This window comes from Bombina bombina, chromosome 8 (assembly GCF_027579735.1).
Source record: "Bombina bombina isolate aBomBom1 chromosome 8, aBomBom1.pri, whole genome shotgun sequence".
Lineage (NCBI taxonomy): Eukaryota > Metazoa > Chordata > Amphibia > Anura > Bombinatoridae > Bombina > Bombina bombina.
The window spans coordinates 272,533,637-272,557,210 of record NC_069506.1 but is presented as its reverse complement, the minus strand read 5'-3'; the positions used below and the strand labels follow the sequence as shown (position 1 = coordinate 272,557,210).

Sequence of the window (23,574 nt, the reverse complement as noted above, 5' to 3'; positions counted from 1 at the left end):
AGCCACCAATTGTGCAAGTTCTCCCACTTAAGAAGATGAGAGAGGCCTGTAATTTTCATCATAGGTATACCTCAACTATGAGAGACAAAATGTGGAAACAAATTCAGACAATCACATTATTTGATTTGGAAAGAATGTATTTGAAAATTATGGTGGAAAATAAGTATTTGGTCAATATCAAAAGTTAATCTCAATACTTTGTTATATATCCTTTGTTGGCAATGACAGAGGTCAAACATTTTCTATAAGTCTTCACAAGGTTGTCACACACTATTGCTGGTATGTTGGCCCATTCCTGCATGCAGATCTCCTCTAGAGCAGTGATGTTTTGGGGCTGTCGCTAGGCAACACAGACTTTCAACTCCCTCCAAAGGTTTTCTATGGGGTTGAGATCTGGAGACTGGCTAGGCCCCTCCAGGACCTTGAAATGCTTCTTACGAAGCCACTCCTTCATTGCCCGGGCGGTGTGTTTGGGATCATTGTCATGCTGAAAGACCCAGCCACGTTCCATCTTCAATGCCCTTGCTGATGGAAGGAGGTTTGCACTCAAAATCTCAAAATACATGGCCCCATTCATTCTTTCATGTACATGGATCAGTCGTCCTGTTCCCTTTGCAGAGAAACAGCCCCAAAGCATGATGTTGCCACCCCCATGCATCACAGTAGGTATGGTGTTCTCTCTCCTCCAAACACGACAAGTTGTGTTTCTACCAAACAGTTCTACTTTGGTTTCATTTGACCATATGACATTCTCCCAATCCACTTCTGGATCATCCAAATGCTCTCTAGCATACTTCAGACGGGCCCGGACATGTACTGGCTTAAGCAGGGGGACACATCTGGCACTGCAGGATCTGAGTCCCTGGCGGCGTAGTGTGTTACTGATGGTAGCCTTTGTTACATTGGTCCCAGCTCTCTGCAGGTCATTCACTAGGTCCCCCCATGTGGTTCTGGGATGTTTGCTCACTGTTCTTGTGATCATTTTGACCCCACGGGGTGAGATCTTACGTGAAGCCCCAGATTGAGGGAGATTATCAGTGGTCTTGTATGTCTTCCATTTTCTAATTATTGCTCCCACAGTTGATTTCTTCACACCAAGCTGCTAGCCTATTGCAGATTCAATCTTCCCAGCCTGGTGCAGGTCTACAATTTTGTTTCTGGTGTCCTTCGACAGCTCTTTGGTCTTCACCATAGTGGAGTTTGGAGTGTGACTGTTTGAGGTTGTGGACAGGTGTCTTTTATACTGAGTTCAAACAAGTGCCATTAATACAGGTAATGAGTGGAGGACAGAGGAGCCTCTTAAAGAAGAAGATACAGGTCTGTGAGAGCCAGAAATCTTGCTTGTTTGTAGGTGACCAAATACTTATTTTCCACCATAATTTGCAAATAAATTCTTTCCAAATCAGATAATGTGATTGTCTGGATTTGTTTCCACATTTTGTCTCTCATAGTTGAGGTATACCTATGATGAAAATTACAGGACTCTCTCATCTTCTTAAGTGGGAGAACTTGCACAATTGGTGGCTGACTAAATACTTTTTTCCCCCACTGTACTAAATAAAGATCTACTAAGAACGAAATGGAGGAAAATGGAAAGGAATATTACTGATAGGGAAAATAATGAGTTTCAAATCGAAAATCCATCAAAGCAAATAGAGTATAGAAATATTGTAAAATATACTCCAATTAGTCACAATCAGAGGGGAAGACAAAACTCATGGGTTGAGGTAAAACATCAGAGAAGAAATTACAATAGAACTTGGGAGAACAGAGGTAGAAATATGCAACAAGAATACACCTATAGATACTCTAATAGACTTAACACTAATGACCATTACACTGGCACATACAAATACACAAATCATAACGGTAACTATAGGAATAATTTTAATAGGAATTATGATCCAAGAAATACATTCTCAGGCCCAGATTACTTTGCCACACTAATAGAAATTACCAAGGTCAAAGATATAATAGAGATTATGTAAAATACCAACATGAAAGACAATATGGGCAAAATCAACAGGATTGGAGGGCACAAAAGGAAAGAAAATTTCAGAATAGACAGAAAAACAGATGGGCAGATCAAAATAGGGACCGCAATTATATCCCTGTAAGGAACAGATTTGAACCCCTTAATGATTATGAGAACCAGGTAGACCTAACACATGAAAAAAAGGGTTTTTTTAGAGAAAAGCCCTCTAAGGGAAAGCACCTCCAGAGATCTTCTGAGGAGAGAGTGTGAGGAAAGAAAACCTATGTAAACAAGAAAAAGAGCACAAGAAGAAAGAGAGGAAAGGGGATCAGTAAACAAGCCAAAAAGATGGAGAGAATAAATAAGAATAAACAAATACAAAAACAGTGTATTTTTAATATTAGTAAGACAAAACTAAAAGAGGAAGAAGAAAGAGTTCTTTCTCTAGGACTCTCATTTGCACCTACTATAAGGATGAGTAAATTCCACACACATACAGTATACATGCAAAAACATTGTAAGGAATTTAACAATAAAGAGGTTTTTATTAAACAACCATTAGAGAGACAAATTATAACAAACATACATAAAAACAGTACTGAAAGAAATAATTTCCAACACATAGATCTTAAACCAAAGTCTAGGTTTAATCCAACCTTCACTAAAGGAAGTAATATAGAAACTTTTATAAAGCTTGTACTACAAGATATTAAAAAAAGCTGCCCCTCGAAATATATAAAAAACAAATTAAATAAGATGGATAGAAAGATAATAACAGATCTACAAAGAAATGAGAATGTCACCATCAAACCAGCAGACAAAGGGTTTTTTTGTCATGGATACAGAACAATATTTTACTGAAGCACATAGACTACTCAACAACCAAAAAGCATATAAAAACTGGACTTAAACCCCACTAGTAGATTCTTAACAAAGATAAAAAAAATATTAACAGAGGGAAAGAAGATAAGAATCCTAAATGAAAAGGAATATAGGTTTCTAAAGCCCTGTTTTCCAAGGATTCCCATCTTCTATTTCCTACCCAAAATACATAAAGACCTCTCTAACCCACCAGGGAGGCCTATAATTTCTGGCATAAATTCTATGTCTGCTAATCTCTCTCAATATGTTGACAAATTCCTTCAAAAACATGTAAAGAGTCTAAACACATATTTAAAAGACTCCACGCAGGTATTAAAGTTAATAGAAAATATAGTATGGGAAAAAGATATGATCCTAGCAACTTGCAACATTACGTTGCTCTACACCCTTATAGATCACAAGATAGGATTAAATTCAGTAGAGAAATACCTGAAAAAAGATCTAATAATGTCTAAAGAGCAAATGGAATTTATTCTTAAAAGTATTAGTTTCATTCTGGAGAATAATTATTTCTCATTTGAGGGGAAATATTTCCTCCAAACAGAAGGAACAGCCATGGGTACAAGGTTTGCACCTAGCTATGCCAATCTCTTTATGGGAGACTGGGAAGAGAATTTATTCTTTGGCAATAGCTATGGTGCAAACCTTGTACTCAATAAGAGATACATTGATGACCTTCTACTAATTTGGAAAGGTCCCGAGACAGGACTGGTACAGATGTTCAATAATATGAACAATAACAACAAAGGGTTAATTTTCACATACAACTTCAGTACATCAACAATACCCTTTTTAGATCTAGATATAATGATAGTTGATAATAAAATAGAGACAAAGACCCATTTTAAGAGGTTGACTCCAATAATTATATCCATGCACAGAGTTGCCATCTTAGTAGATGGAAAGAAAACATATCGATGAGACAATGTATAAGAATAAGAAAAAAATGCTCAAGGATAGAGGATTTTGAAAATCAAGCCATCACTCTTTTAGATAAGTTCAGTGAAAGGGGTTATAGAGAAGACACAATTAACACAGCAGTCTCAAAAGCAAAGTCAATTGATAGAAAAAAGAGCAATCATCTATAGATAATGAGAAAATCACAGAAATAAACATTCCGTTTATAACAGACTATAGTAGACAATGGGATCATTAAGAAGATAGTGAGAAAACACTGGCACTTACTTAAAGCAGACCCACTTTTAGGAGATTTACTATCCCCTAAACCAAAGTTTGTATTCAGAAGAGCACAAAATCTAAAATCCATCTTAGCACCAAGTGATTTTAGACAAAACAAAAATAGAAAATCACAAAAATATTTAGATTTAAAAGGTAACAAAAGAATGGGTTTTTACCCATGTTATACACGCAGAGCATGCCATCACAGCACAAAAAAAGTGTTTTATTATTCCTCATACAGTACTAATGAGGAATACACCATTAAAGATTTGATTAGATGTACACATAAAAACATAATATATGCACTACAGTGCACATGTAATTTAATATATATTGGTGAAACAAAAAGGTTATTAAGAGACAGAATTAGGGAGCACTTATGTTATATTGATAACAAAATAGATAAGACAAACTTATATAAGCATTTTAAGGATGTACATAAAGGGAGAAGTAATGACCTAAAATACTGGGGCATATGTAAGGTTAAAGAGAGCTGGAGACATTGAGAAGAAACTGCTTATTAAGGAAGCCAAACTAATATATAGATTTGACACACTATACCCTAGAGGTCTAAATTCTGAGACCTATCACCGTTTCTCTTTGAAAAAAAGATTATAACTAATTTCTCTTTGAATAAAAATATAAGAATATTAAATGTGTGTAAGAGCTTTTCTGGGAAGCTCCCACCCTACCTGGCTATTCCCACCTCCTATAACCTCCGATCCAGTACAAACACATTATTTAACACAATATAACATGTAATTTTAAGGCACTTTTAAATTCCTCTCAATTTTCAAATGTACTCTTGGTATCCTTTGTTGAAATGAATATATACATTTACTACACTATTGGGAGCTATCTTGTGATTGGTGGCTACATACTTTTGTCTTGTGATTGGCTCATCAGGTGTGCTCAACTAGCTCCCAGTAGTGCATTGCTTCTCTGGAGCTGACTTTAATTATGTGTTTAATGACTATGCAGGGGTTAAGCACACATTTATACACAAGCAAAAGTGCAATAATAAAATGCTCTCACATATTAGAGTATATATGTTTTTGTGTTTTAATTCCCTTTAATTAAAGAGAATATAGATTAACATTATAAAACAAAAGCAGTGTAAGTGTATGGGGTGAGCTGTAGGGCATTTAGTTTTGTGTACCTACAAGTATTGTGGAGTGGAAAGTGAAAAGACTTGTAAAGGTTTTGTTTCAGGAATCTGATGATGATCTCTAATACACTCGTTACCTTTTTCTTAATCTATACTTCACTCTACAACTAGTGCTCTCCTTTATCTTCCTAGGTAGACCAAGAGGATAAAACATACGATGGGTCTACTCTGATTCTGGAGAACGTTAAACGAGAGGCATCTGGTGGCTATTACTGTTTAGGATTTGATATTAATAGTGATGACCCAAATATTGAACTGCGGGCAGATATCGAACTACATGTGCATTGTAAGTCAACCACTCTTGGAATGGAGATCAGATACTTGTATATTTATTACAATGAGAAGCTATGCTCTGCCCCTTCATTACATACAGTATATATTTTTTTTTTATTCTTCTGTCTTTTTTCATAAATAGGACCCAATTCTTTAAAGCTCTCAGATTATTAAAAAAAAAAGTCTTGTTAGTGATGTGAGGCTCCTCAAAGAATTATATAAAGGCGAATTTTAGCTTGAGAGCTGTTTATCTTGATAGTCAGAGTTCTGAATGTGAAGGAGACACACTGATTAAAATATAATGTTCAAAATAAAAAAAGTGTATGCATGATTTATTTCCATACTGGAGAATTTTTAATAAATCGAGCCGTATTCTCTTTCAGTTACTTTGCTTTGCTTCCTTTAATATTTCCATATATATATATTTTCTTAATAAAATTTCAAGTTAGTCAAAATAAATTAAAATGGAAATAGAGGTCAAAATTAAATTTTCATGCATCAGATAGAACATGCAACTATGGCCTCGCTTCCATTGAGTCGTTAAAAATGGAGCCGTAAGCTACCGAAGCGGACGACAGCTAAGAGTAATTTACAGCTCCATTTTAGTACCAGGTTTCCATTGAAAAGATTAGCGTGTTGCGCGCAGTCGCTCTTTTCGGCCGTACGTAAGTTTGCGTTGCCAACCGATGTCGGATTTGTCGAAAAGCGCGCCATAACAAGTGCATTGCCATGGTAACCCGACCTCTGTCTATAAGAATAACGGTTTGCGCCTGCGCTCTTTACCTGTGATCGCCTCTAGAGAGAAAGACACGGGAGCTAGTTGCGTTGGTAGGAGTTTTGGGTTTTTGAGAGTTGTTTGAGAGTTAGTGGAGAGTTTGATATTTTATTTTCATATATTCTTATTGTAGGCCTCATATAATATTAGGAACACACACACACATCCATACATTAGTTAATTAACACACATTAGTTTATACACACAAATACACACACACACACACATACACACTTTTATTTGATACAAACACATTCACATTTTTTTTTTCATTAACCCCCATATCCCCATCTTCCTTTATTACTCCTTTCATTAATCCCCTTATTCCACTTCCCATCCCCCCTTTGACTACCCTTCCCTTCCTCACTATATAACTTGTTTTTTTATATATACATTTTGCCCATCCTATTTTTTTTTTTTTTAACATCCCATATTTTTTGTTTCATTTGACTATATAGCTCACCCCTTTCTTAATTTGCATCCCTTATTATTTTTCTATAATTTTGTTCTAATCCTCCTTAGTTTTTCCTTTTTCATTTACATCCCTTGGTTTATTTTCACCCCCACATTTTATTTTTATTTTGAGGGATATAGAATATAGATAGTTAGGGTCTAGATAGGTTAGGTAGTTAGTTTTGGGGCTATTTAATTTAGGGTTTAGTTAGGTGAATTAGTGTAGTTAGGTAAGCTAGGGACTTTAGTGTTAGGTTAGAGTTAGGGAGGAAGGAGAAAGGGATGGATAGGCCTAGTGGAGTTGGGAAGGGGGTGGCTAGGGGGAGGGCAGTGGTGAGGGTGGATAGAGGGAGGGGGAGGGGGGAAGTAGGGAGTAGTATGGGCAGGAATAGGGGCCGAGGTTTGGGTGGAGGATTTGTCCTTCCTCAAACCCTGGCAGAGGAGGGAAGGAGAGAGGGTGGAAGAGGAATGGAGGTGGGAGGAGTGAGGAGGAGTCAGCCTCAGCTAGGCACAAAAAGAAAAGGGAAAGTGGGGCAGACTGTGGCAACTGGGGGTGGGGCTGGTGGTAGCCTGTCACAGCCTGCAGGGACAGAGGAGGTAGAGAGGGCTGGTCCCCAGTCACAGGAGGGAGAGTCTGTGTCTGCTGGCCCTTCAGGTGTGAAGGGCAGGCTAAGAGAGGAGAGGTACTCTGAGGAGGAGAAGGAGGCTCTTGTTGAGGCATACTTGGAGAGGGCAGCTCAGCTGGAGAACCCTAACCTGAGGCCGGCTGTCCGGAATAAGCTGTGGGAGGAGATTTGAGTGGCAGTCAGCTGCTTAGGACGTAATCGTTCTACTGCCAGCATTAAACACCGCTATCATGACTGCAGGAGGGAAACCAAAGCTAAGCTGGCACAGCAGGCCAAATATGCACGTGGGACAGGTGGTGGTCCTAGCAAGAGAATACACCTAAGGTCATGGGAGGAGATGATGGCCAATGTCATCTCAGATGAATCTGTCCTAGGATGTAAGGGGACAATGGACACATCAGTGCCAGCTGAAGAGGTCCATGAAGGTGAATATTAAATATCATATGTAATAAATGTTTTATTTCTAACAAATATATGTTAACATCAGAAATATATATCGGCTTTGTTTTTTAAAATATAAATGTAATCATACACATGTGTAATACAGAATATAGAATGTTCATATATTATATATGTTTAGTAATCAATTGTGTTCAAGCATCAGTGGAAAACATACCTAGGTAGGATTAGTACAAGTAATGTTTTACATGGTTCAAAGTCTAATTTGCACAGTAACGTAAAGTGATAGTAAACCCAATGTTTTTATTTCATGATTCAGATAGAGCAGCAATTTTAAGCAACTCTCTAATGTACTACTATTATCAATATTTCTTTGTTCTCTTGGTATCTTTATTTGAAAAAGTAGGAATGTAAGCTATGGAGACTTTGCATTTTTGGTTCAGAACCCTGGCTAGCGCTCGTGATTGGTGGCTACATTTAGCCACCCAATAAGCAACAGCAACCCAGGTTCTGAAACAAAAATTGTCTGGCTCTTAAGCTTTACATTCTTGCTTCTCAAATAAAGATACCAAGAGAAGGAAGAAAATATGATAATAGGAGTAAAATATAAAAAGTTGACTAAATTTGCATGCTCTGTCTGAATCATGAAAGTTTAATTTGTACTTCATTGCCCCTTTAATGGCATCTTAACATAGTTGTAGTGGATATATTCATCCTGATTTCTGGAGTGGCTATCTGCTCAAACAAGCAAGGGTATAGATTTTATATATATATATATATATAAAACTATATCTATAAATTTGATTTTCAAATGTTAGATGTTTCATCAGATTAATTTATAATTACAATTTATTTTTCAGAATTGGAACATGAGTATGAGTCCTCAACAAGACCGGAGGCCAGTGATGTTCCGGAATTCAGTGAGGAGGAGGAGGGGGATGTTATTGAAGCTGGATACTCCTACCTCAGCATACTTGAAGGAGATGAGCAACAGCCACTGGCCTATGAGGTTGAAAATGTTCCTGGCCCATCCCCATATTCATCTGGGAGGACATATCATCAGATGCAGCCTCCACCACCACAGCATTATCAGATGCATCCTCCACCACAGCATTATCAGATGCATCCTCCACCACCACAGCATCAGCAGATGCATCCTTCATCACAGCATTATCAGATGCATCCTCCACCACAGCATTATCAGATGCATCCTCCACCACAGCATTATCAGATGCATCCTCCACCACAGCATTATCAGATGCATCCTCCACCACAGCATTATCAGATGCATCCTCCACCACCACAGCATCAGCAGATGCATCCTTCATCACAGCATTATCAGATGCATCCTCCACCACAGCATTATCAGATGCATCCTCCACCACCACAGCATCAGCAGATGCATCCTTCATCACCACAGCATCAGCAGATGCCTCCTTCATCACCACAGCATCAGCAGATGCCTCCTTCATCACCACAGCATCAGCAGATGCATCCTCCACCGCAGCATATGTACTATATGCCACCTCAACAACAGATTCAGCACCCTCCCATGGCACAACAAATGCCGCCACCACTACCACCACAACAACAATCACCACCACCCCCCACCAATGTCTGTCCTCAATTGGATATTGAGCCACCCACACAGTCCCCAAGACTGAGTGACGACAACCTCACACAGAGCCAGGAATATGTGCCGGAGACACCTATACAGCCACAAGTGCCCCCCATGGAATCCAATATCCCCGCACAGTCCCAGCAGGATGCTCTACTGAGGCTCATTCACAGGGAGCTTAGACTTACTAGGCTCCAGCAGCAGCATGATTTCAGGAGGCTACAGAGCCAGATGGACATACATAATGCCGCACTCGTCCGCCTGGCAGAGGCAGTGGAGAGGCTTGCAGATAGGCCGCAAACTCCCTCCTCACTCGCATCCTCTGTTATCTCCCTGCAGGACCCTGAATCGCATGTTTTAGCCTCCCAGTCAGCTGGTGTGCGTCGCCCAAGACGCCACACTTCCATCCCAAGTACCTCTCCTCCAAAGGCCAAATCCCGCCGCAAGCATTAATAAGTATTTTTCTTTTTAAATTATTTACAGATATATAATATCTAATTTTTTTGTATGAAGCACTTTCTTAAGTGTGATTTCCATCTCATAAATATGCATATATTTTTCTAATCCAAATTAGAAAATATATTTCAAAATTGTTTTAATAGCTGTTTATTTTCAAAACATTAACAGCTTTATTCATTTTTATTTCACATGATGTCAATTAATATGCAGGTGTACATTGTTGATAAATGTATGTGTCCTTTTATTGAGGATATTATGCCGTTTAAGAATACTTGGGGATACGTGTCTGAAATTTATACAGTATATGCTATCTAACATTGGTCAACGTGACATGTGTAAATGTTATGATTTATATTCCACAAGCATATGTTGTTTGCTCCTTCAGATGAAGCTAATAAGGCTTATACAGTTATAGAAGAGTTGAAAAGTAAATATTCCTTCCTGTTGATATGGCCAAACACCTTGCATTCATTCTAGTCCTATGTGGAATGTAATATCTGAAATATATACCTATCATGACTAATACCTATCATGACTAATGCACTCCTTTTTGTCAAGATTATTATTCAATATTTAGAATAATTAGATAAATGTATCTTTATGATATTTAAGCAATGATGTATACACAACATATATGTGATTGCCATGATATAGAGGTGATTAATACATTTTAATTGACATCATATGAACAGACACAGACTCTCCCTGGGACCAATGCACAATGCACTTTTAAATTGTTTCAATAATTCCATGTTAAAGACAATACTTCATATCTCTTGAAGTATGTAATATTAAGCACGTATGTATTTTGGTTAATAGTCTAAATATTGCAAATGTATTATCTGCTTTAGCAGACATGACATTACATATATTTTATAAATATTAGTACTATGACACATTATAACTTTAATGTGTTATCGTTTTGTATTGAATAAATATGATTTTCACATTGAAAATTACATTTGAATGAGGGTAAATCTGTAATAATAAAACTCATCTTCATTATAAACAACTTATTTACTTTGAATTATTTTTCTATATGTATTGAGATTATATATAGCATCCCTGGGCAAAGGTTTCATTTTGAATAGGTAGATATTTTATTTATTTTTATAATATTTTACCAGGAAAGATACATTGAGATTTCTATAGTTTTCAAGTATGTCCTGGGTACACAAAACATTGCATTGATACAATGGGTACAATAAAATAAAATAAAAAATAATAATACATATGCCCAAAAATGTAACATAGAACAGGTAGGAAATATATAATCAACAATGACAGGTGCATTCTGTTTTGAGATATGTAGAGAGGGATCTCTTAAAGAATATTAGGCATGGGGAAGGTTTGAAAGTGTGCGGGAGGTCGCTCCATAATTGTGGTGCTTGCATATATTTTTATATGTACATACATATTGATATTTCTATGACAACATGGGTGCAAATATTCCTATACATAGGACCAATAAATGTAGCATATATAATGTTATTTGTACATTGAAACACTCATAATTTCTTTGGGATTTGCAATTTCAATGAGAAACAGGCCTCAAAAAAGCTCTTTTTCCTCCTATACACCTAGTTGAGCTGGGGGTAATATGTCTCAATGTATCGACAGCCTCCGACAGTGTATTAACGGTTAGCGCTTTCAATGGAAACCTGGTATAATTTATCGATTAACGGCTTCTATTACTTTCTATGGGACGCGAAAATCTTTTCGGCAGCCGAAGTCCGGCAGCCGATATTGAGGTATAACGCGCCATTGGAAACAGTCGTTAAACGCTATTGCTTTCGACAGCATATTTAACGGTTTGCGAGTGCACGCAAACTGAATTACGACTCAATGGAAGCGAGGCCTTTGTGTTTAACTCATTTGCATGTGTTTAATATTTTTGTATTATTATTATTTAGGAAAAGCCTATGTTAATTTTTAGCATGCGGCATATGATTAAAAGGGACACTAAACCCATTTTTTTTTCATGATTCAGATAGAGCATGCAATTTTAAGCAACTTTCTAATTTTCTCATATTATCAATTTTTCTTTGTTCTCTTGCTAACTTTATTTAAAAAGTAGGAATTTGAAGATTAGGAGCCGGCCCATTTTTGGTTCAGAACCTGGGTTATGCTTGCTTATTGATTTGCTAAATGTAGCCACCAATAAGCAAGTGCTATCCAGGGTGCTGAACCTAAAATGGGCTGGCTTCTAAGCTTCAAATTCCTGCTTTTTAAATAAAAATAGCAAGAGAATGAAGAAAAATTAATAATATAATTAAATTAGAAAGCTCCTTAAAATTGCATGCTCTATCTGAATCATGAAAGAAAAAATGTGGGTTTAGTATCCCTTTAATGTCTATTTTATATGAAATAGAACAGTAATTGAAAAGAAGTTTAAATACACTTTCTGCTGAAATGATAAGGATGTTAATATAGTCAGATACTTCATGCAGTAACAGGAATTAACACTTGAGAGTAGTTGAGGTGAGCTAGCCTGTTTAAATGGTCAGATACCTCAAAATGTAGTTCTTCATAAAATATTTAATTATTAGGGGTGCCAGCTGTCCACCACAAAAATACTGGACAATGTCTTGGAACGATGATAGTTGGGGGCGGGGGTCACACATTGCTTCCCCCAAAAGCCCCCACTCTTGATCCAACCATGAACATTTTTCACAATTGAACAGGCATTTCTGCAAGTATCACAAATCAATCATAATACCTTTTTAGCTGCTCCAATACACTCAGATAGTAATGATTTGACCCCCTTGACTTATTTATATTTCTTTCTGCTCCATATAGGTAATGCATTGAGGCATAGGAGGCTTTGTACATTTAAAAACCCATAGGGCTATATTTATCAATGTGCGAGCGGACATGATACAAAGTAGTGTATCATGTCCGCTGCACATCAATAAATGCGGACAGCATACGCTGTCGGTATTTATCATTGCACAAGCAGTCCTTGTGAACTGCTGGTGCAATGCTGCCCCCTTCAGATTCACGGCCAATCAGCCGCTAGCAGGGGGTGTCAATCAAACCAATCGTATTCGATCGATTCTGTCTACCGCCTCAGAGCAGGTGGAAAAGTTATGGAGCGGTTGCTGCTCATAGATGCCTCTTGTGATTGGCTCACCCATATACATTGCTATCTCCTCAACAAAGGATAGCTAAAGAATTAATACAATTAAATATTATAATTAAATTTAAATGTTGTTTAAAATTATATTCTCTACCTGAATCATGAAAGAAAATGTTTGTGTTTAGTGTCCCTTTAAGCGTCCAGTATTTTAGAAAGCTGTCCAGCAACATCTTCACAAAAATACAGGACTGACCAGTTGAATACTGGGCACCTGGCAACCCTATTAATTTAAAAGTTAAAAAAAAAAAAAAAAACTTTGCAGGAATTTGGAGCACCACATGACAGGAAATAGGGCTGCCATCTAGTACTCTTACAAATGGATAACATTCTTGCAAAGGTGCTGCCATAAAGTGCTCCACATATATGCACAAGCTTGCCTATATCTCTTACTGATTGGCTACAACAAAGGAAGTAAAATAAACAACATCCAATAGGCCTGCAAATCAATGCATATTTTTCTTTAAAAAATACAGTTATAAATGCTTTAAATACACGTGTTTTGTCCAAAGCTCTTTTGCAATACAGTGAATCATTTCTGATGCATAAGTAAAAAGTTGACTTGAATGACCCTTTAAGTAAGGATGTACATTGTAATACTTTACACAAAATGTGAGCTTGGGAGCTTAGGAAACACATTGGAAATTGACCCATTGAGGATATTTCGAAGCCATCATAAAGAAGCTAGGGCCCAAGAATGAAATAACAACCCCAACTCTCCAACGCTCCATTCATTACAATCTAAATCATAGCAGTCTCACAAATTGAAGCTCAAAACATATATAATGCTAAAAAAATAGATTTAATTCCATGCAGTTAAATTTGTGATGATCAGGCCTTAAATAATAAGAGACATTAACAGTCAGCCATAATGGGATCTGCCTGTTTACCCTCCCATCCAATGACATAGTCCCTCCAGGTCCAATTATAGATCTAGCATTGGTGAACAACAGAACTGCTAAACTTAATATTGGTGACTGTCGTATTTCTAGTTTTCTTCTTTAAACATATATTTACAGTAAGCTCCAAGAGTCTGTTCTTTGTTCCAGATAATTTTGAAAGAAGAGAGAAAATCTGAGTCTGGCAATAGTAGCATTATTACATTTTGTAGAGAGAATTAAGCCATGGTCCAAAGAATAATATCCTACATAACATTTCTTCTACTAGTTCTTCTCAGAACAAAAATGTCACATTCAGCATTATTTCTATATTTTTTGAGGGGTTTTATCGAGCTGCAAGGTGTGGTCTTATGAGCAACATGTGGCTGGAGATCAAGAACAAAAGATTTGGGCTTATTGCTTCTAGTTGTTGTCTGATAATGGCGTTGATTCCAAACCTTTAGAAAAGCTTATTATTTATGTACAAAACCTCCCATAGATTTGAATAGTGAATGTTGCAGAAAAAAATATTTGAAAAACTTTTCTAGAGGATTATGATCTGCCCCAATATTATATATACAAAATAGCATTCAGGAAATAGTTGTATTCCCTAAAATTAATTTTTTGGGATCAAGGTCATCTAAATCTTAGAATATAGCTCAATCGTTTTGCAAACCAGTTAGATTCTATTCTAAATGAAAAATGAAGGATATTTTTCTAGATAAAGTATTTGATAAACACAAGCTGAGTATAATGTACCTTGTAGTTTCTTGGCATGAGATGTCTCTTTAGTTTCTCTAGAACCATGGACAGCTCCTTAATTTACTAGGGTAGATTCCCTAACGACCTCCCCAGTCTCTCTGGACTTATCAGTTCCTATGTTATTGTTTAGAGGCCAGTCATGAAAGCTCAAACACCTCTCCAATTTTTAATAAATGTGCTCCATAAAATAACATAGGTCTTGGTGAGATTGGAGGAGTTGGAGAGGCAAGAGAGCCTGTTAATAAATCTACCCAAATAACAACATGCATCCATTAGTTTGCAGATGTTTGTGGAAAATGCCTAAAGTATGCACTTTAACCTCTTACTGTATTCATTAAAGCACACAATGAAGGGACATTATATACCCATCAACAGAGCAACTTGTTCATGATCCTGGTATCACCAGTGCCCTTATGCTGTTAAACCTCAATATCTCTCTCCCTATTTCCTAGTTCTGGATACACCATCACTTTCTCAGGAATCGCCAGCTATAGCTGAACTTGGGTCTGATTTCAGCATCTTGTGCAAAGCAAATGGATCAGCTAAGATAAACTTTCAATGGAAGAAAGTAAGTCCACCAAAGATACAGTGGATCTCCAAATCTTTTTGGTGGCTTGTGTTAAGTGTACAATTATATTATGTCACAATTTTTTAAAGTGTTCCCATTAAGTCTGTTATAAATTGTATCTCTTAATCTTAATATACTTTGATAAAATGTAACTCTTTTACATAGCATACTGTAGTAGGCTCAGAAGTGTGCAAATATGTTGTGCATTATGTGGCACCAGTGTTTGTAACATTGGTGCACATATAATCCTTAAGACAGGCACACATTCCGGAGAATACCTCAGTATGCTATCACATGAAGTAGTTCCAACAAAGTATACAAAAAGAAACAGAGATACATTTGATAATAGAAGTAAATTGCTCTATTGGAATCATTAGATATCTGTTTAGTTACATTTAAACGGACAGTCAAGTCCAAAAAAAACTTTCATGTTTCAAATAGGGCATGTAATTTTAAGCAACTTTCCAATTTACTTTTATCACCAATTTTGCTTTGTTCTTTTGGTATTCTTAGTGGAAAGATAGACCTAGGAAGGCTCATATGATAATTTCTAAGCCCTTGAAGGCCGCCTCTAATCACATGCTTTGTATTTGCTTTTCACAGCAGGGGAGAGCTAGTTCAGGTAAACCCTATAGATAACATTGTAAGCATGCCCGTGGATTGTGGCAGACACTGCACTAATTGGCTAAAATGAAAGTCAATAGATAATAAATAAAATGTCATGTGATCAGGGGGCTGTCAGAAGATGCTTAGATACAAGTTAATCACAGAGGTAAAAAAGTGTATTATAACTGTGTTGGTTTTTGCAAAACTGGGGAATGGGTAATAAAGGGATTATCTAATTTTTAAAACAACAAAAATTCTGGTGTTGACTGTCCCTTTAAGTTTACCTTTTTACTGATATAACTCTACTTTTTAATTTCTGTAGGACGATACAGTCATTGCCAATGACCCATCTCTAGATCTGAAAAACGTGGATTATAACATGTCTGGCATGTACATGTGTGTAGCTGAACTGCTGGATGTACCAGGCCTGAGTGTGCACAAAGAGCTCCAGATAATTGTGAAAGGTAGTAGAAAAATGGCTAAATAAGCGGTAACAGACATTTCATAGGTCACCATGTAACACTTCCTGTTCCCTATCGCAGGTAAGCCAGAAGTCTCTGTTAGCCCAGGTTTTCTTCAAGTGCAGAATGGTGATGAGGTGAATGTAATGTGCAGAGCTCAGGGTTATCCAAAACCAAGGATCAGCTGGTCAGATAGTGGCAATGCGGTAATTCATCTTCTCTGGTCAACTTAGTTCAGCTTTCTGCCCTGTTCCTTCTCAGTTACCCTATGATATAGTGTTTAGTCCTGAATTTCCTGCTTAATCTCCCCTCTTCTATCACCAAAATACTATTTTCTCCACCCCCTCTTTTTTTTAGCTTGTGCCCTTATCTTATATATAGCTCAGTATATTATTGTATTCCAGGAAAATGAGGAGGAGGATGATTATGGAGTGACCAGTAATCGGACTGTGCTGGTAACATTCGATCTGATACGTTGGGGAATAAACTGTACAGCTGTTAACTCCTTTGGAACGGATATGAAAATCATCTTGCTGGAAGAGAGTAAGTAATTAAAAATTGGATATTTATGCTTAATGGTAGTGTGGATATAATTTAAGTTAGAATGGACTTTCAAATAATTTATATAATAAAAAAAAGGTAATTTTTAGACTCAGATTTATCAGATTGATTGACCAGTGTGGTATCTGGTGCCTTTTATGTTTTGTTTTTTGTTTTTAAATACAAAATACTGAAGCCTGAACCTTATTTTAGATTCTCCAAATATGTTTAATGAATTTAATATTTCCTGCCTGTTTAATCAGTTTAAAGGCTCATTGAGAAATATGTGCACATGCACTTTTTTATTGGTTACCGTAATTACTATGAAATGTTATGTCTTTTGGCCATCTGAGTTATTGTTAGACCCCAAACAAAAACATACTATAGCCACAGAAACACAAACTTTCAATAAATGTTTAATTGTCTGTATTAAACTGCTTGAATCTTTTTAAGCACATTTTAAACATGCCCAGCCACTTAAGGTGCCTAACTTTACAAACACCTAAAAAACTTAAACTATAGCTACACTACTATGTATGTTTAATGCATGTTTATATGTATGCTCTGTTTGTCTTTATGTTGTGTGACTCTTGTTCTGTTTTGTGAACAGTACCTGATATAATAACCTCTACACTCATCAGCACAGGTAAGAGCAAAACATTCAAGATGAGGAATTACAAGCAGAAGGGATGGGCTGGGGAACTAACCCTAATGGGGAGTGAGACAACTGGAGGAAGGGAAACAAATTGATAGAAGGATAACAAATCCAGACTATATAAAGTGCTAGATAAGGAAGAGAATATGGATAGTTAAATAGATAGTATAAGAGAGAAAAGAAGAGCCAAGTAATTTAAAAGCAATAGATTAATGTACAAAGAGATATGGAGAAAGGAGGCTATAAAAGAGGTCACATGGACAAGTAAAAGGTTGATTTGTTTCATGAGAAAATTAGCCAATAAGAGACAGGGAATAAAGGAGAAGAAATGGGAAAGAGAGAAGGGTAGAGAAAGTCAAAACCAAGTGAGATAGAGTGATTGACTTAAAGGGATACTAAACCCATTTTTTTTATTTCATGATTCAGATAGAGCATGAGATTTTAAGCACCTTTCTAATTTACTCCTATTATCAATTTTTCTTTGTTCTCATGCTATCTTGATTTGAAAAAGCAGTACTGTAAGCTTTAGAGCCAGACCATTTTTTGTTCAGCACATGGGTAGCACTTGCTGATTTGTGGCTAAATGTAGCAAACCAATCAGCAGCTCTACCAAGGTGCTGAACTAAAAAATGGGCCGGCTCCTAACCTTTTATTACTGCTTTTTCAAATCAAGATAACATGAGAACAAAGAAAAATTGATAATAGGAGTAAATTATAAAGTTGCTTAAAATTGCATGCTCTATCTGAATCATGAAAGAAAAAATGAGGGGTTAGTATCCCTTTAAGGAGAATGCTGGAATTTGAAAAGATAAAACAAGAAGGAAAGAAAGACTATAGTAAACATAACAGTGTTAACAAATACAAGTGGTAGAAGAAAGGAATATGGAAAAAGGAAGAGAGATTCAGAGGAACAGAGCAGAGAGTGGTGAGCAGAAGGACAAGAATGAGTGAAGGCTGTAATATGGCCCCAGCACCAGTCTCCAACAAAAGATCCCCTATCACAACCCCCATAAACCTAATCACGTCCAACATTTAATCCTCCCCAAACAAAAGCCTAATTTTTAAAACAATCCTATAAAAATTCCCAATATTTCATACTTAACATCAATTAAACATCCACTGGCTCTCTAATAAACACTGAGGTCTGAGCTTTTTCTGACTTACATTTATAATGATTTAAGTATTTTTTGCAGGTGTAAATAGGTGTGTATTTGTGTGTGTGAGTGTATTTCACACATGTAGAAATGGATGTAGGGCTTTTTGAGTTTGCTTAGATATATATCTATTTATATGCTTGTGCTTAAATATAGTTGGGATCTATGCTCTCTGACTATTATTCTGTTTTAGGAACAGTACCTGAAACTACAACCTCTACGGACATCAATGCAGGTAAGAGCAACATATTCAGATAGCTAGATTATGGGCAGGGGAACAAAAACAAAAGGGGAGCTAGAGATCTAAGGGGGGGGGAGGAAATTGAGAAAAAAAAAACAATTTTTTTTTTGAAAGGGCTAGATAATGAATAGACAAGAAAAATTTGTAAAAAGTGTGAAAGGAAGACCCACAACATGTAAAAACAATAAATAAATGGAGAAAGTGATGCAGAGAGTGGGGAAGGAAGACCCATTGTAAAGATCATGTGGAAAAATGGAAGGTTCATTGGCATAAGAAGGGTTGAGTGAGGGAGATACAGGGAACCGAGAAGAAGAGATGGAGAGAAGAGAAGGTCTAAATAATGTTACAATCAAGTGAGACAGGGGTGATTTACCTAGGCATAAAGAGATCAAATGGTGGGGGGGGGGGGGGGAGACAGTGGACAGACAAAGTAAGATTGTAAGTATAAGTTGAGGAAGGACTATAGGAAAAGGGAGGAAGACTTAGAAGAACAGAGCAGAGAGTAATTAGCAGAAGGCGAGTGAGACAAGAGTGAGATAGAAACATTACAGGACACAGGATTATAGTGGTTGTTATCTCTGGTGCATATTTTCAAATCTATTCAATTTAGAGTTAGTAACAGAACAGGTATCTTTCTGTGTTAATTTGCCTTTAAAGGGACATTAAACCCAAAATTTTCTTTGATGGTTCAGATAGAGAATAAAATTTTAAACAACATTCCAATTTACATCTATCATTTAATTTGCTTTATTCTTTAGGTATACTTCATTGAAGAAATAGCAATGCACATGGGTGAGCCAATCACATAAGGCATCTATGTGCAGCCACCAAACAGCAGCTACTGAGCCTATCTAGATATGCTTTTCAGTAAAGGATATCAAGAGAATGAAGCAAATTAGATAATAGAAGTAAATTAGAAAGTTGTCTAAAATTGCATGCTCTTTCTAAATCATTTGGGTTTCATGTCCCTTTAATGAAAGATGTAGAGGGGAGTGAAGTGAAGCATGAAGGGGGATCAGTGGCAGATGGTGGTACAGACAGAGTTAGGTGTGGCAGGATGTATGCAAAGTAGAAAGTAATCCTCATTCATTTGTTCTCTTTCCACATTAGACACAAACATCAAGAAAGGTCAGTTGACTCAATATCCCTATCGCCTCTGCTTGCAATTTGCCATTAATAAGCTGCACCTGTGCAATCCACTCACTGCCACTTACTAGCGGTTTGCTTACCCTCTCCTTGTTTACTTTTCCACGCTCTCTATTTGTGTGACCTTATTCAATCCTGAACCCTGCTTAGGAAAAGGGTGCAACGTTGCACATTTATGAAAAAAAAATCATTACCTGATACTGTGTAACAACCTAATACCACTGACCACAATTGTAACCTTGTAACCTCAGATATATGTAGAAATATGTATTTATGAATAAATGGAACATATTCTGCTATGTGAAGAACATTGGAATGTGAAATATTCATATTTTCATGTTGGGTTAGCGCACTTGAGAATATCCAATTGGGATTGCGCTAAAGTAGGGTTTTTTTTTTGCTCCACTTCTATGTGGGAATACGTTATTGCTCGTGCAATATCCTAATTTAGGCTTTTTACATTCATCAGGTTTTCGAGCGTATTAAAACTTTTTAACTTACAACTTGTAATACAAGCACTAAAATCGGTGCGTGTAAAAATCTTACTTCTAGCTAACGTACGAGTGGGAGCGTTAAATACAGCTTCACTTGTAATCTGGGCAAAAGCAGGAAAAAAACACAGGAATTTCCTTGGGAATGGGTCATTAATATGACCAATAAAAAAAATCGGGTATGCGAAGAGACTCCTATTAAAGTTTATTTTCTAGTAGACAATTTAGTACGGTGGTCACAGTAACAGCAGTGGTCCCTTGTTCATTTTCAGTATAATTTACTAAAATCTAAGAAAGAAATATACACTTTTCTTTACAGTTTTTGCTGCAGCTATCTGATATGGCATGAATTATAAATATAATAATGGTTTATTGTGAATCTGCTGAAAAAAACAATATATAATTTGGGTGGGTCGCTCACTGAAATTTGACCTACAATAGGGTATATATGTAGGTAGCAAAAAAGCTCAACGGCTCAGCATGATGCTGTGCTGACTAATCAGAGAGTAACTTGTTTCACCTTAAAGCAAGATTAACTGCATGCTATGCAATAAATGAACTGGTACAATGGCCTTTTATAATCTTTTAATGAATATGACATTGTGACTTGTTAGTGACACTCATGTTGTCTCTGCAGACGAGCAAACAAAAGAAGGAAGTCATGGTGTGGTAATTGTTGCGGTTATAGTGTGTATCCTTCTTCTCGCTATTCTGGGAGCAGTGCTGTACTTCCTATACAAAAAAGGACGGATTCCCTGTGGCCGCTCTGGGAAACAGGACATGTGAGTAGTAGAACTATTGTGGATCCTATGTTTAAAGGAATAGTCTGGTCAAAATGAAACTTTCATGATTCAGACAGAGCATGCAATTTTTATTGACTTTCTAATTCACTACTATTATAAATTTGTATTCATTCTCTTGCAATCTTTACTTGAAAAAGCATGAATGTAAGCTTAGGAGCCGGCTTATTTTTGGTTCAGCACCTGGGTAGCGCTTTCTGATTGGTGTCTAAATGTAGCCACCAATCAGCAAGCGCTACCCAGGTGCTGAAACAAAAATGGGCTGGCTCCTAAGCTAACACTTAAAGATACCAAGAGAACGAAGAAATTTTTTTTATAATAGGAGTACATTAGAAAGTTGCTTAAAATTGCATGACCTATCTAAAGCATGAAGTTTAATTTTGACTAGACTATCCCTTTAATGTGCATTTGAATTTAAATTTCCTCACAAACTGCACTCTTTCCCAGAACAACACCTGGTGAAAAGGATAAGATTGTAGTGGAAATGAAGCCAGATTCACCAGCGGAGGAATCTGTTCTGCTTCCAGGACCCCAAGAGAAGAAACCTCCAGGAGACCAGGTGAGACTCCTAAAATACAGCACACAACACTGAAAAGAAAGAAAAACACAGCACCTCAACACTAAAGTGCAGCCCGACAATGGGAAACACAATATTACAACATCCCTCTCCATCAAGCAACATTAAATACATCTTGCTTTTGTATAAAACTGTGCTTGTTCAATGATCTGTAGAGAAGCCAAAAAGGTTTTTCTGGAACCTAGATTTTCTTCAACAAAACCTTAGTTACAGAACATGTTTGCCCATTTATAGAAAATGGGAAATGCACAATTATACCTAAGCAAGAGATGTTTAACGCCCTTTTAAGGGACTAGCAACCACTGGATAGTAGTTATGTGAGATTTCAGAATTACAAAATCCCTACATGGAAAATTCTTTAGAATCATAATTAATACAGTGCTGAAATGCTGACGGATTTAGTATCCAACTTCGTGCCCATAGAGCATCATGGCACTATTATTTTTTTGTGACCAAAGAATCGTAGTGTATTAAAGTTACAGCTATTTTATTGGCATAATACATTTTACACCATTCCATTCACTCACTCCTAAAGCACTTCTATGTGTCTAAGTATCTGTCTCCACTACTACTACTTATGAAGTGTCTCTAGTTGCACTACTATTCAAAACTTTGCATGATGTCTTTTTATTTTGAAGGGAGAAAAATACATGGATCTGAGGAACTGAGTCATCTATTCACATCACAGGATTTCTGACTCTGGGTTGTATCCTGCTTTGTGTTGAAGATGAACTCAGCACTCCTTCCTGAAGCTCATATGGACTGAAAGGCCTTTCCATCTCATGATGTTTCTGACCACAAAGTCAACAATTAACCTTGACCCTAGGTTGGCATCCAGTTTCCCCCTCAGCAAAGGATTTCAATGAGGCCAGCTGGCTGTCTGGTCTTAAGATTATAAACTAAGTTCAGTTGATCTTGAAGTAACCTTTGTTTCTGCAGGTTTCACTTGACCATAATAAGTGACCTTGATGTGACCTTTGTGGTCTAGGATGGACTTGCCTAAACCCATATAGTATTCAAATTACGCCAGTCTCTTACTTTGGCCTTATATTAGGACAAGGGTGGTTTCTGAACAGACACTGGTGGGAGGTGTTCAGACTAACCAAAGTTAAATAAAAGAGATTGTGGGATCAATGACTGACATAAGCACTGACAATCCTCCAACTCCCACCCCCTCAAATGAGAGATCTATCTACTTCAATGCAATGCACTGTAATTCTTTCTATGAATGTACAACAAGTTTCCAAAGATAACCCCTTAAAATGTATTAAAGTGCATAACCTTGGGGTAGAGGGGGCACTATTACCCCCTGAGAACATCCCCAATAAGCACAAGTTCTCTTATAGAAATCCTCCTTTTCCCAAAAACTGCACATGGTGAAGAAGTAACTCTATACAGTATATATATAAGTATATATATATATATATATATTTGCAATTATTTGTATGTAAATTTAAGAGATCTAGTTCTGCTTTGCCTTCTTTTTTAAGTATGTCCAAATAAAGAAATTTAAGTCTTATTTTCATACTTTCTATTTGTGGGACAGCATTATAGGCCTTTTATGGTTATGTGCATATACGGTGTCTATCCTGTGTAACACTGAATCTAACTGAAAGGGGGTGAAAAGTGGAGTCGAAAAAAGTTAATTTAGCGCAACATGTAATACATTCCTTTATTGATCTCCACATTTAACACCTTGTTAAATAGCTTATTAAAGAATCTTTCAAAGTTAATTCAAGGACCAGCAAATAC

At 36.8% G+C, this 23,574-nt stretch overlaps 1 protein-coding gene across 4 annotated transcripts in view; it reads left to right on the top strand.

The window, feature by feature from the left end:
* Positions 1 to 23,341, top strand: part of MCAM (melanoma cell adhesion molecule) — a 159,751-nt gene extending 136,410 nt beyond the window's left edge. The window contains exons 8-18 of one of the 4 annotated variants that reach the window (XM_053691367.1): positions 5,337 to 5,490; positions 15,036 to 15,151; positions 16,080 to 16,221; positions 16,300 to 16,424; positions 16,623 to 16,761; positions 17,369 to 17,404; positions 18,761 to 18,802; positions 19,919 to 19,936; positions 21,083 to 21,227; positions 21,693 to 21,804; positions 22,461 to 23,341. In XM_053691367.1, coding sequence (XP_053547342.1) covers positions 5,337 to 5,490; positions 15,036 to 15,151; positions 16,080 to 16,221; positions 16,300 to 16,424; positions 16,623 to 16,761; positions 17,369 to 17,404; positions 18,761 to 18,802; positions 19,919 to 19,936; positions 21,083 to 21,227; positions 21,693 to 21,804; positions 22,461 to 22,490 — 1,059 coding nt within the window. In that variant the 3' untranslated portion in view covers positions 22,491 to 23,341. The remainder of the gene's footprint in view (positions 1 to 5,336; positions 5,491 to 15,035; positions 15,152 to 16,079; positions 16,222 to 16,299; positions 16,425 to 16,622; positions 16,762 to 17,368; positions 17,405 to 18,760; positions 18,803 to 19,918; positions 19,937 to 21,082; positions 21,228 to 21,692; positions 21,805 to 22,460) is intronic. The other 3 variants (XM_053691369.1, XM_053691368.1, XM_053691370.1) reach the window with 3 other exon arrangements.
* Positions 23,342 to 23,574: the final 233 nt, after the last annotated feature.